Source organism: Dendrobates tinctorius, unplaced genomic scaffold (genome assembly GCF_039654945.1).
Source record: "Dendrobates tinctorius isolate UK_male_01 unplaced genomic scaffold, ASM3965494v1 ptg000022l, whole genome shotgun sequence".
Classification (NCBI taxonomy): domain Eukaryota; kingdom Metazoa; phylum Chordata; class Amphibia; order Anura; family Dendrobatidae; genus Dendrobates; species Dendrobates tinctorius.
The window spans coordinates 45,953,322-45,967,917 of NW_027361690.1; the positions used below are offsets into that span (position 1 = coordinate 45,953,322).

General features: G+C 44.6%; 1 protein-coding gene across 3 annotated transcripts in view; it reads right to left on the bottom strand.

Moving 5' to 3' along the window:
• ARNT2 (aryl hydrocarbon receptor nuclear translocator 2) overlaps window positions 1-14,596 on the bottom strand; it is a 206,334-nt gene that overhangs the window by 128,831 nt on the left and 62,907 nt on the right. For all 3 annotated transcript variants that reach the window (XM_073568674.1, XM_073568672.1, XM_073568673.1), the window contains 2 exons: window positions 7,280-7,493; window positions 4,925-5,138 (listed from right to left, as the gene is read on the bottom strand). In XM_073568674.1, the coding sequence (XP_073424775.1) occupies window positions 4,925-5,138; window positions 7,280-7,493 (428 nt within the window). The remainder of the gene's footprint in view (window positions 1-4,924; window positions 5,139-7,279; window positions 7,494-14,596) is intronic.

Here is a 14,596-nt window from a genome sequence, read left to right on the forward strand (position 1 = left end):
CCATCTCGGTGCGCGGATCTGTGCGGGTCTGTTCTCCGCCCTTTGCTGACGACCCTCCATGTACAGGGCGCCAGGATCCATGAGACACCAGCCCTGTGGGATCCCTCAATCCCTTATCTGCCCGGGTAGCGTCGCGCCGGGCGCAGCCATGTTTCCTAGACCCGCCCCCGGAAGTCGTCACCGGCGCCCCCCCGATGACGCGGCGCACCGGAAATTCGGGACACGAGGTGCCGGCGTCCTGCAGCCAGGAACAGCAGCTGCTGTGGCACCGAGCCCTCCAAGGGGATGAGCACCGATGGGGAGCAGCCAGCTCGACCCCAGCGCTGAGGGATCTCCAGCGGTTTCAGCGCTGCTGTGGCGGGGATCGTGACAGGAAAAGCACTGAAGGGTGTTGGTGGGGAGGGGCTATTTAACTTCTTCTGTGTTCCTGTCCCTATCAAGGATAAGAAGGACAACCACCTGGTGGTGCTGTCAGGAGGGACGTCCTGGAAAATATATTTTATTATACTCCCCTGCGAGGCGATCTGGTCCGAGCGGTGTTGCTGGTCTTGGTCCAGAGCCTCCCTTCTTGCAATGCCGTCCTCCTTTTTGCTTTGTGTGGCTGACACGTCCCTACGTCACCTAGTCTCCCCAGCATCGAGCTCCAGAGCAGGTGTACTTCTCTGCCCTGACCAGGGCAGAGTAAAGTACTGCAGTGCGCAGGCCCTGGGGCTCTTTGACCTTTCCCGACACATGCGCACTGCAGTACTTTGATCTGCCCTAATCAGGGCAGAGAAGTACACCTGCGCAGGAGCGCAATGGTGGAAGACTGTGCGGATGACGTAGGGAAGGAGCAAGGTGGACGGCAATGCAAGAAGAAGGGAGGCGCCGGACCAAGTAGAGTGACACCTATCGGACCAGACTGCCTTGTGGGTGAGAAGAATATAAGCTCTTCTTATCTTTGAGGTCGGGTTGGGGGCAGATATACAGCATTATAGAATACTGTATATCAGCCCCGAAAGGTGGTGACCATATCTCACCTCAGTCAAACCTGATGACCGGTTCCCTTTATTTTTTTCTGGAATAATTTCAAGGGTGCCAAAACGTTCGTACATGACTGTATATGGAGATAGCTACTCTTAGTAAGCACCTGTTCACACCTGTTTTTTGTGTGGAGGTCACAGTCAGTCTTTGATATTTGTATACAGAGGCTCTCTTGACTGAGCACTTCACCCATCAGCTTATGGTGATTTTATCCTTAATCACAGCAAGATCCTACCTACCCATATGATTGTAGGCTATCAGTCCAGGAGAGGTACATGTTAGGTTAGGTTCCCAGCAAAGAAGATCGCTTTGTCGTTGCTGCTGGGCATACATGAATTCTCCAATTTAAGTGCATACTATCTTAATTTTTTTCATATTTTCTAGAGAAGTAATGCAATTCCAAAGCATACATGAATTCTCCAATTTAAGTGCAAACTATCTTAATTTTTTTCAGATTTTCTAGAGAAGTAATGCAATTCCAAATTAATATATTTCATGTTTGCACGCTATAGTGTTACTTTGCAACTTTGTTACTGAAATTGCAGTGACATACTGCAACACTGCTGTAATGATTTTCTAAGGTGTCGCCTTGCAGCCTGCAACATACTGCGAAACAGAGTCGCAAATGTTTCCAAATGTGTTGGAATTTACGTTGATGGTCACAAGTCACTTGAGGCGCACTTGCCATAGACTTCAGTGCAAGTTGCACACGACATATAACTTATCTGCAACCTGGCTGTTTTACTTATAGCAAAAGTTGAGCTATAAAAATAGTCGTGAGACAATAAGTTGACTTCAAAGATTTGCTGTTGTGCGACACAGCCTTAGGCCGGGGTCACACTTGTGAGTGTGATGCGAGAAACTCGTGCGAGTCTCTTGCCTCAATACCCGGCACTGTCATAGAAAGACATGCAGCCGCACACTCCGGTCCTGAGTGCCGGCGGCAGCGCTGGGTATTGATGAGAGTTTCTCCCATCACACTCGCAAGTGTGACCCTGGCCTTAGGCTGGTTTTCATTTCAGGTGGCAAGTACTCCATTTATTTATTACAGAGCGTTCCTCACAATCTCGCTGATACAGAATGTAAGTGTACTGGTCCTAAGGGCCGTTTTAGCATACAGAAACTTTCCATGTGACAGATGTTGGTCTATAATCATAATTGTAAGAATGTGAATTTACTGTAACACCACACGAAGTGGTCAGCGACTGACACAGTTTTCTGCTCCTGATGCTCAGCACATAAGGATCAGGCCGCCATACACATTAGACGGTGAGCTGATTCTGCCTAATTTATTCTAATGCATTTGTGTACTCCATCAGGGGTTACACAATGAGCAGATATTGATATGGAATATTCCATAGAAGAATATGATGCCAGGCACACAAGCAAGAGCACTGCGGCATGGACAGAGCATCCAGCTGATAAGGAATGTCGCCCAGCCCTTTGACGGAAATTGAGGATTATTTCTGTAACAAATTAAAAAAGAAAAATAAACTTTCAAAGGATCTTTTTTCTATTTGAGCTCTCGGAAATATTACAACTAAAATAAAACAAAGCGGGGGAAAAAGTTGCTGAACTTTAAACATTTTTCAAGTACCATCAAATAGAGAAGCAAAACAAGGCAGGGCGAATAAATATTTTACTCTGAAAAGAAGTAGAACTAGATCCAGCAAAACATCTGCCATAACAAACCGCAGGAAGAGACCGTGAAACTTTAGACCTAGACTGTTGTGAACTGTCAGGAACGCTCTGCTGCCAGGGCCCTGCCGAGCACGGTGGGGCTTTTCAAAGCAAGCTGTGTGGAGGTTGTGCTGGTCCATACAAAGTACTCTGTCATGCCCATAAGGTTAATGTTCTTGCCTATATGCCCCCATTGTGAATTACCACTAGGTACTTTGTCTGAATGTGCGAAATGTAATAAAACAGAAGCTGGATCTCTTCCAAATGTTCATTTTTATGGTTAGAATAATAATAAAAATGGGCCCTGTCACCACCAATGAGCAATGTGTACTCATACAGTAAGGCTGAGTTTCTGCTATCACAGCGTTACTATTTAGCTAGCCCGGATAATACTTGTAGGGAATCTGTCACCGGCTGTTTGCCATCTAAACTGAGCGCAGCATGATGTAGGTGGAATAACCCTGATTCCAGCAATATATCACTTTCTGGGCTGCTTACTATAGTTTTGATAAAATCACTGTTTTATCAGCAGCAGATTATCCCTAGAGGACTAGTAAACCTGCTGCCACGTAGTCCTCTGTATCCATGAGCTCTGTATAAACCCGCCCCCACAGATTTCTGTGCATTCTGTGTATAGGCAGAAAGCTGCCAATCAGTGCTGTGGGCAGGGTTATGCAGAACTCAGCAATTAGAGAACTAGATCTGCAGCAGATATCACAGTGATTTTATCAAAATGACAGCAAGAAGCCCAGTAAGTAACACATTGCTGGAATCAGGATCTGTCACACATCATGCTGCTCTCAGATGAAATAGGAAAACCTGGTGATAGATTCCCTTTCATACATAAAAGTAGCTAAAGCCATAGTATTAATGAACACCGAATTAATATTGAATGGAACCTGTCATCTGACTTTTGCTGCACAAGCCACAGACAGAAAGAAGGGGATACTGGCTGCGATATTGTAGCCGTGTACGTTTTACTCTGAAGATCATACCTTGAAAATGAAGCCGGTGACTGTGCATCTCGGGAGACGAGTCTAGGGCAGGTGCTAGGTGTCTGATGGCTTCTCCCAGTTCTGATCCCCATGATTGATAGGTGTCTCCCTATACAGTCCAGAAGATCGGGAGTAGGAAGAAGCGATTGGGAACCTGCCTCAGACTAGCCATCCAAGTTTCACAATACCCGGACGGCTGTTCACAATATGTTTTGTCTTGAACAATATAATGTTTCAGAGTAACACCAGCATCTGATTAATGCTGCCTTTAGTTCAGGCAGGACAGGTTCACTTTAAAGCAATGTGTTACTGCACCAAATTCGCAATCTATTTAAAAGATCTAATTAATGATAATATAAACATACTATCACAGCAAATATTTTCATTGAAGGCAAAATCTAGGCTTGGGTGCACGCAAGTCAGAATATCAGTGATGATCTACAGCCACAAACAAGTTTTTAAAGAGTAGATAAAAGGCTAAAAACCACTGATGCAGTACATTCTCTCTGCTGCGGTCAGCGTCTGGTTTCACTAGAGGTGCATTTGACATGTGGTCCCGAAAAACCTCTGAAAAGGAAATGGTTTTAAGAACAGATGCATTGACTCATTTGTACGTTCAGCATCTAGAGCAATTTGCTTACAGTTTACTTACGCAGCCGTCCGTTAAAATTCTCTAAGTGGCACAAGACTACATGAAAATGTTTTAATATTGGCGTGCAACTTTTTTCGACTTGCTTGTAACAGAACCATTGGGGTTACAATGTGACACCATGCACTTGTATTGTGCTGCAGTGTAGCAGCGACCCACAGAAAGCTTTGGATGAAAGGCTGAACGGCACTCCTGCATTGTGGGTGCACTCGTTTTGTGTATTGCAAATCCGTATCTTACAAAATGACTATTACGTTCTCACATGCTCTCAATGCAAGTCAATGAGAGCAAGAACAAGGCTCTCAGACTTATATTGAAAAGTGACCTCTGCGCAGATCCATGAAACACTAGAGCTGCAGGCAGCGATCGACGGCAAAAACAGATGAAAACGCCGGAAGGAGAATATGAGACAGGGGACTTACACTGGCGGAGTAAAAAAAAAAACCTGCTGGAATGGTGCTTTAAATTAGATAAATGAGTATAAGTGGAAGAAAGAGAAATGGTTCTAGATATTTCATGACTTGGCAGCAGGATTTATGGTCCAAGATCGAGCAATATGCGTATTGTATGAACCAACCTGTCATGGAGTTCTCTGAAGTGCACAACTGCTCTCGTAGCTTCTCTATGTCATCAGGATGTGTCTGCTCGTACAGCGTGCTTCCAAACCATTCTGACTGGGGCTGGTTCAGTACCGGAGTCACCGAGTCCGAAACGAAGATCACTCTTCCAGTTTCTGCTGCCACAACAAACAGAAATCCATCTGCAGCTTCCAGTATAAGATGCTTCAACTCCTGGGCAGAAAAGAAACAAGCAAAGGGTATAGTGCTATAGTGACATACGTAAAACACTTGTACATATTAAGTAATTGCAGACAATGCAATTCATTAGACATTTATTGTGAAACTTACTCATTTATTGTACAGGAGAAATCCCAGTGATCCCTTACAGACTGCAACTGCGATGTCAGGGCTACAGTGCACGTGACCGCTGCAGCTAATCACTGGGCTCAGTGACTTTACCCATATGGGCTGCAGGTGCCACTATGCCTAATGAGTGTCTGCAGCGGTCATGTGCACTGTAATCGTGAGGTTACTCCTTCGGTTTGTAAACAAAAATGAGAAGCGGCAGAGAGGCAGCAATGGAAAAGGGCGAGTATTGCTGTACTCGTAATATGCAACATTCATGAGCCCAAGAGCTGAAGAAAGCTGAAAGTGGGGAATCCCTTTAAGAGAGAGTGCGAAGCTCAGTGGCACTTTTGACTTGTGCAGGGTTCCTGGAACACCTGGATGAAGTTTGCATATTCTCCCAGTGATTGTGTGGGTTTCTTCCGCATTCTCCAGTTTCCTCCTACACTGCATTAAAACCACACTGATGTAAATTCAGATTATGAGCCCCATTCAAGACAGGGACGGGTGTAAGTTAAGACAATCTCTGTAGGTGTTGTCTATAAATGAATATAATAAATACTTAATGCTCTGCCAGGAAGATGCAAATTTAGTGCAACATACCACTGTTTCTCCTGAAAAAAATGAGCTTACGTGCAATTTTTCACCATTTACTTATAGAACAGTAACAGCAGGAAAGTGTTATTTGGCTTGAGTTGCTCCACAGCTGCCTCACCTAGCTTCAGATGCCCAATCTGCATGATCTAGAATCAGATGAACACTAAGGGCTGGATTCAACAAATCAATTTCACCAGAATTGTGGCGCAAATTGCTTTGAAACGTTGCAAAATTTGAATGCAACTCCGAGTTATGTAAAAATGTAGTGACACTTTTCACACCAGTTTCTCCAAGCTCCACCAAAATAGGTGGAACTGGGGCCGGACTGGAGAATGACACCACAGCTCGGCTAATGAATGATGCGCTGTGTCATTAAATATGGTAAAAACCTTACTCCAGTAGGAGCGTCTGACTCCACCACGTCCCCTCATTAAGAACGGTAAGAAAATCGGCAGGTCTTGATGAATCGGGGCCTTTGCTTGCATCTAATGTTGGGCAACAAAAGGCAATGCTAGATTTCCTCACCGGTCTTGATGACGGTGCATGGTTGAATCAGATGCTCCTCAACCATTACAAGTCACGTGCTTCTTGATAAATCAGGAGCATTGGACGAGTAACGCAAGCACCAGAAATGTTACTTCAGCCAAAAGTCACAACAGCTTTAAACAACTACGGGCTACACAAAAATTTGGAGACTTCTCGAAGCAATTTACCCCAAAATGCTGGCAGAATTGCTTTGATGAATTTTGCCATAGTGTAGACCTGGCCCAGATCTGAACTGGTCTTATAGGAATCCAGGATAACTTTCTCCTACAGATTTTCTGGAAATTTTTCCTGCACACCAATAAGGTGGTCCAGTCCCTTGTTTTGAGCCAGAGGTACAGTTCTCACAAAAAGCTTTAATATGTGGCTTTACTTAGAGACGGGCTAGAGAGCAGTCAGGCGTTGGTGTGTCCTGCAGTTTTAGGTCAACTATGCAACACATAAGATCATATTAAATCATATGGATAGAGCAATTATCAGCTAATGTGGGTGGCTTGCAAAGGGAGGTGGTCATTACTTTGCTGGGTCATCTCTACTTCTCAACACCTAATAATGAGATGTCTATGCCATGTAACTAATAAGAGACACATATCAAACTAAACATAACTGCTAAATATACAGTAAGTAGAATTATTATAAAGGAATGATAGAAATAGGCTTGTACTTACTGGAAACCTGGAAAAATCAGTCCATATTGAACACATAGGAGAGCAGTTAAAACACATACAGTAAGCAATCAATGTACAGTGTGATTCCTCAGTTATGTACTGACATATGGTACATTATGCTGCTGTATTACTGCTATCCTCTTCATTACTTAGTTACTCTACACATAATGAGGGATGGCTAGTGAAAATGGCACATATTGCTGATAGCTTGCAGAGCACCTGTTCTGTTAAGAAGGAAGGTTTATATGCTCCGTCCGTAGATTTATTTCCTGTCCCTCTCATGGATTTCATGTGGGATACAGCCATGCGCAGGATGGTGAGCTTGTCAGGTTTGCGTGCGAGGGCACTGCAGGTGGGAACCATGTCGGACAGCTCTGTGATGTACTGTGTCATCTTATTCCTCCGACGTCTTTCAATTTCACTGTGATTCTCTCTGGAAGCAGAATCAGAGCAGGAGAAAAAAACGGAAGAGTATAAGAATCAGCACCAAGCAGAGCCGTCCAGGGACACGGTCCCCGCAACCCAACGAAGACACACGTGTGATGGACTGGAGAGGATGTGTGTACACAACAGTCTGTCAGTGTCTGTTCAGCTTCCAATTTAGTTTCCATACTTTCTCACTGGCATCAGGTCTTGGTAATGATTTGGTTCTCCTTTGCTTGGTAACATTATACTCCAACATCTGATTACTTTTTCATTTCAGGCTTTGTTTCAAAGGGTAGATTTGCTTGCTTACTTAATGGATTTTGCTGCTTGGTTTCAACTGTACTAAAGTGCAGGGCGCAATGCCAGTCACCATGCCCATTATAGTAATGAAAGTTAGTCGTTTTTCTGGTTTTAGGTTACTACAGCTTATACATCGTATATCAGAAAGCTATGCAAATATCTAACTTCCTCACGATTTCTAAGCTCATTGCTTGCTGCCAATGAATGGGAATATTCCTGCTTACATTCAGAGGTTGAACTCCTGTCCTAAAGTGCTACTTCCCCTTGGGCATAGCTCTTTAAGGGAATATCTTTGTCCGGCAGATTTTTGGAGATGCCACAAAATAAATAAAAAAACGAAGACTGCCAGCAAAGCCGCTTTAGTAAAAAAGAATGCTGACTCTTTATAGTGGAAGCCTAGGGTAAAGACAGGTGTCACAAAGAAAAGATAAAAAGAACGCCAGCAAAAAACGCTGACTTTTTCTTGAAGGCACGTCATCTCGGAAAACCTCGGTGGCTCTACTGGCGTCTTAAAGATGTTGTGTGCACATACCCTCATGTGCACACGTGCGGGATTTCCACGGAAATTTCCGCAACTCCCTGCCACGGGGAAATCTAGCATTTTGCAAGCATAATTAGCTTGCAGAATGCTAGCGTTTTCCAAGCGATCTGTAGCATCGCTTGGAAACCTGATTGACAGGTTGGTCACACTTGTCAAACATAGTGCTTGACAAGTGTGACAAACTTTTAACTATTGATAGGATGTTAAAAATAATAAAAAATAATGTTATTCTCACCTTCCGACGGCCCCCGATCTGCTCTGCGGCATTCCCAGCATCTTTCAGTCCCAGTAATGCTTTGCGCGAAGGACCTGCGATGAGAGCGCGACATCTTCGGGGTCATTTGCGCAAAGCATTACTGGGACCGGAAGATGCTGGGAGAGTGGTGGGAGGCGGGAAGGACTCCGGTGGCCGTCGGAAGGTGAGAATAAGAATATTTTTTATTTTTATTCTATTTTTTACAGGATTATGGTACCCAGGGCCTGGAGGAGAGTCTCCACATTGAGCACTCGCTTTACACATGGTAGGCATAGCCACATGCGAAAAATGAGCGTTTCAATGCAATCCTATGGGTGCGGAATCCCCGCGATTCTGCAAAAAGAATGAGCATGCTGCGGATTTTTCCGCTATGCGATTCCGCAGCAGAAAAATTTGCAGCATTAGAACAGCATTGTGGAATCCCATAAGATTGCATGGGATGCATTTTTTTTTGCATTTTTGAGGCGATTTTGCCTGTAAAAAAACGCAGCGAAAACGCAAAAAAAAACCCTACGTGTGAACACATCCTCAGACTAGGGTCACACTGAAGTTTTTTTAAAGGAGGATTTTAAATCTCATCTGATCAATCTCCACCCAAAACTGCTTAAAATTCTCTGTGAAAACTCTTCCTATCCATTTTGATTGAAAATCCTCTTGGCTGTTCACTCGACAAGTTTTTTTGAGAGGTTTTACCTAGAGGTTTTGCTAATCTCACCGTGGGGAAAAAAAATGACATGTCACTTCTAGGAGGTGGATTCCTTGTGAAATCATCACCAAACGTGACACTGTCAAGCCAAAGAATTGCAAAAAAAACATGTGGGAAAGACGATCCCAAAACCTCCAAAATGAAAGAAAAAGACTCTCAAAACAAACCAACAGAAAAAGCAGTGTTTCCTAAAGACGAGTTGTCTTGAAAAACGTGTCGGATTTTTGCATCTTCAAATTAACTCCATGTGAACATACACTACATGTCGTAAAGCTCTTCTTTGTATCAAGTCGGGCACCTGTGCGCATAGCGCAATGTCATGGCAGTGTTAGCGCCTCTGAATATACCCAGAGAGATTCCCATTCAATGACAGCAAGCGAGCGACTGTAAGAAACACATTAGAAAATTGCATTACTTTTACTGCATTACTGTTATACAAAGGACTCAATCTCCATAAAACAAGAAAATTCCTATAAAGCACAATCCCAGTGCTGGGAATATTCACTACATCCTATGGGCCTTGTTGGCTGAAAGCAGCGTCTGTGCGATCATTACTACATTTTGGAGCAGTTTACTGAAATAACGGCAAGGAGCCATTTTTAAGTTCTCATTTAGTGTCAAGTCAGGATGAACAGGTTTTGGCTTGTCAGCTGAAAAAACACTGGCGACTTTCTTGATGTGTACCATTTATCAGTTATGTCTTATGTCATGACATGTGACAGCCATGTATAAGTACTAGTGTATCATAGAAAGAGCGGTGCTGTCCATAACAACCAAATGCTTACATTTTGCAAACTGAGGCTTCCAAAATGCCAATAAACTTTCACTGGTTGCTATGGGCAACACCACCTTACTTTTTTGCACTGGTCTTTATTCATAGCCTCGAGTTTTGGCTTACATGACCCAGCAGTATACAGGTTCTGCACAATATAATATAACTTACCTGTAAAACAGAACACAAACAATGAAGACATGTGAAACAAACAGTCATTTAACAAAACTGTGAAAACTGGTGTCTCATGAGATATTTATGGTATATTCATAGGATAGGCCGCAAAAGTCTGGTAAATGGGTTCTACCTATCCCAAAGCAGGGATCCTTCATTCCCCCATTCTGGCTAGTGTCCACCCAGGCGCCAGCTCTCTACATTCATTGCTATGAGATACAGATGAAGAAGTAGGACTCGCATCTATCAGCCATCTATGGCAAGTCCTACGGATATCCCATAAATGTCTCACATAGGACAACCCCTTCACCTCACTGATAAATTAAGAGAATCCATATATTACTGGTAAAGTTATAACAGAAAATGACCTGAAATAGACAGTCCATCAGTTTTCTTACCTCAAACATCCCCAATTCTGTACAGCCATTTCTTAGCTATAACTAATTCTTCCCTCTGTGTTTTTCGTGGTGACAACTAGTGATGAGCGAACGTTCTCAGATAAGCTGTTACACAAGCATGCTTGGGTGCTAGCTAAGTATCTTCGGTGTGCTCGAAAAATATGTCTGAGTCCCTGCACCTGCATGTTCAACAACCACAACACGTGCAGCGATAGCCTGTTTGTTAGGCAATTCATGCATGTGTCACGGCTGTCGAACAGCAGCAAGACGTGCAGTCACAGCGACTCAAACATATCTTTAGAGCAGGGTTCCCCAAATCCAGTCCTCAAGGCCCACCAACAGATCATGTTTTCAGGATTTCCTTAGTATTGCTCAGGTGATAATTGCTTCACCTGTGCAATGCAAAGGAAATCCTGAAAACATGACCTGATGGTGGGCCTTGAGGACTGGAGTTGGGGAACCCTGCTTTAGAGCACGCCGAAGCCACTCGGTTAGCACCAGAGCAACTTCGAATAACACCTTACCCGAGTATATTCCTTCATCACTAGTGACAACCTTAGCTATCAATATGTCCCTTATGGTGGTTGTCAGCGACTATATAGCTCATGTACTAACCACTGCAACAGTAAAGGAGCGAATACAACATCATTAATGTAGGCAAGAATAGAATAAAACAGAAAATTGAGTAAAACTACATCTGTTTAGTGGTGATTTTCTTTTATTTCCACTCTAAAGAGAACTCAGCGAAAATACAGTTCTAGGAAAGTGGATGGGATTTACAGAAATCTCAGGCCAACTGCACTTTTTTCATGCAGTAAGCTGACCTACGGTGTGTGTTTCAAATCCACGGCATGCCAATTTCTCTTGCGGGTACGCCGAGTTTTATCTGCAGATTTTCCCCATAGACTTGCATTCGATTCTGAAAATCCTCAGGTACAAAAAGCACATGCATATCTAATGGATTTCTACAAGACACGTAATCTGTACATGATGGCCATCAATAAAATTGTCAAAGCCAAATACCAGGAAATCTAAAAACTAGGAAGAAGACAAAAACCGCAGTGTCAAAAACACGTGAAAAAAACAAAACACAAAAACCTAATAGGTGCAAAAAATCTGAAACAGCAAAGACTCTCCAGAAGATCACTGTGGGAGCTTAGCCCTTCTCTGTGTCGAGCTGTTCCGCTGTATTTCTTCTATCAATGGATGTGTTTCCTACCCAACCAGTCACTGTGACGAGTCAGCTTCAGCTGAGTCGACTTTTCTTTAGAGTGGACCCTCTGGGTCGTGGCACCCACCCACCGAGGGCGAGCTGACTTTGTGAGGAACCACCCCCTATACAGGGAGTGTCAGGGGCAAGACCAAGGGGGTGAGCCACCACGACTGCTGGGACCAGACGGCCGACTCAAGGAAGACACAATGTGAGTGTCTGACGACCAGGGATGTGCAGGAAACAAGACAAGATGTAAGTTCAAGGTATCTTCATTAAGGAAAACTTCAGGGTAACATCAGGTACAAGACGTGATAACACAGGCAAAACACAGCAAGGTGCGTGCGACGGCACGCCAAAGTCCATGGCATGGTACGTGCTAGATGGCATGCCTGGGTACAGGCAAAGGCACGATGACGTCGGACTCCGGACAGCAGGCAACGATCAACAGCGTCATCAGGTTCCGGGGCTCTGATGGCGATCGGCAGGATCCGGGCATCGGGCAAGCAAACCAGGGTTCAGGCAAGGAGGCACGACAGTGTACAAAACATGGTGCGCATTAGGGAACACGCCAGGGTCCAAGGCAAAGTTCAAGGCAGGGTACATGCTAGGGACACACCAGGGTCCAAGGCAAGGTGCGAGGCAGGGTTCAACACACTAGGCAAGGTGCATGTTTAGGGGACGCGCCAGGGTTCAAGGTCCAAAGTCCTGGGCGCGCTAGAGGAGCCACCAGGATTCAAGATTCAAGGTCCTGCGCGTGCTAGGAGCACGACAGGGGCACGGTGCAAAGAATGGTCCTGGCCGTGCTAGGAGGCACGCCAGGGTACATGGTTAGCGGCAGGTCCCACACGTGCTAGAGAACACGTTGGGCTTTGAAGTTCAGGACAAATGTTCTGCGCGTGCAGGTGGGCACGCCAGAGTCAGGGCTCAAGACAAAGAGCAGAGCACAGAGCAAGACAAAGATTCAAGACAGGTCATAGAACTCAGGACACGACAGAGACAAGGTTCAGGACAGAGCAAGGAAAGCAAAAGACGTGTGCAAGAGTAGCATGAAAACGCACAGTGCGAGAAACAGCGTGAGTGCAAGGGAGCACTGAAACCACGACTGGGGCACCGGCAGGCGGTACCGGCTGGAGGCACGGGCAGGCGGGCATGACTAGAGGCGGCACAGACAGGCGAAACCAGAATAGCACTGGACAGCGAGCACAGCTGCGGCACAAACAGGCGGGCACGACTAGAACGGCACGGCTGCGGCACAAATAGGCAGGCACGGAACGACCAGGCGCGTGCAAGAAGGCACGCAGCCACAAGGCAGGGCTAGGCAAAGGTACAGGACAGAGACGCGTGCGAGACAGCATGGCAAAGCCTGTTAGCAGAGGTGCAAGAGCAGGGCTGTGGAGTCGGAGTCGGAGCTCATTTTGGTGGAGTCGAAGTCGGAGTTGGAGTCGGTATAAAATGGACCGACTCCGACTCCTAAAATATATAATAAATTGGGTACAGTAGTTCAATTCAGAATATGCTGAATATTTTTTCATAGGAATTTGGGAAAGTTATGAAATGTCCTATAAATGACTGTTCTATTCCTGATCTAAGGCTACATTCACACACAGCGTTTTTCCTGCGTTTTTTAAGGATACGTTTTTCAGTTGCAAAAGCAGATCAGCTTTTTAAAACCCGCATCACCTGAAAGGTTTTTGAGCTCATAGATAATGTTTTCAATAGCAAAAGCAGATTAGAAATCTGCTCTATCTATCTATATATCCATATCTGTCTATCCATATCATATCTGTACCAAAAAAAATGAAAGCCGGATAGCACACAGACTAACACTCCTTTTTTTTTAGCACCAGTCAGGTACACCTCATAGCTGCCCAAAAGGACGCCCAGGACAGGCATTGCTCGCCTTCAGTAACATCAACATCAACTGATAGTTGGAATAAATAGACTGCATCACCACATTTTCTTAAGGTGCAGGCTTTATTTTCAAGTGTAGGGGTGTGAAGTATGAGGTTCTGCAGCACTGAGGTGTGCAGTATGAAATTCTGCGGAATAGTATGAGATTCTGCCCCCCCCCCAGGTTTGATCCTGGCTACGCCCATAGTGTGAATGTAGCCTGAGGATCTAGGCTTTATCTTAGCCGAGATAAGTCATAGTGTGTCTGTATGTGTACATATATATATATATATATATATATATATATATATATACATATACACACACACAGTACAGACCAAAAGTTTGGACACACCTTCTCAATCAAAGCGTTTTCTTTATTTTCATGACTATGAAAATTGTAGATTCACTCTGAAGGCATCAAATCTATGAATTAACACAAGTGGAATTATATAATTAACCAAAAAGTGTGAAACAACTGAAAATACTGTATGTCTTATATTCTAGGTTCTTCAAAGTAGCCACCTTTTGCTTTGATTTCTTGCAGTGACATGCTATTCCATCCGGTTTGTGTTTAGTTGGACCATCATTTATTTTTCAACAGGACAATGGCCTCAAACACACCTCCAGGCTGTGTAAGGGCTATTTGACCAAGAAGGAGAGTGATGGGGTGCTACGCCAGATGACCTGGCCTCCACAGTCACAAGACCTGAACCCAATCGAGATGGTTGGGGTGAGCTGGATCGCAGAGTGAAGGCAAAAGGGCCAACAAGTGCTAAGCATCTCTGGGAACTCCTTCAAGACTGTTGGAAGACCATTTCTGGTGACTACCTCTTGAAGCTCATCAAGAGAATGCCAAG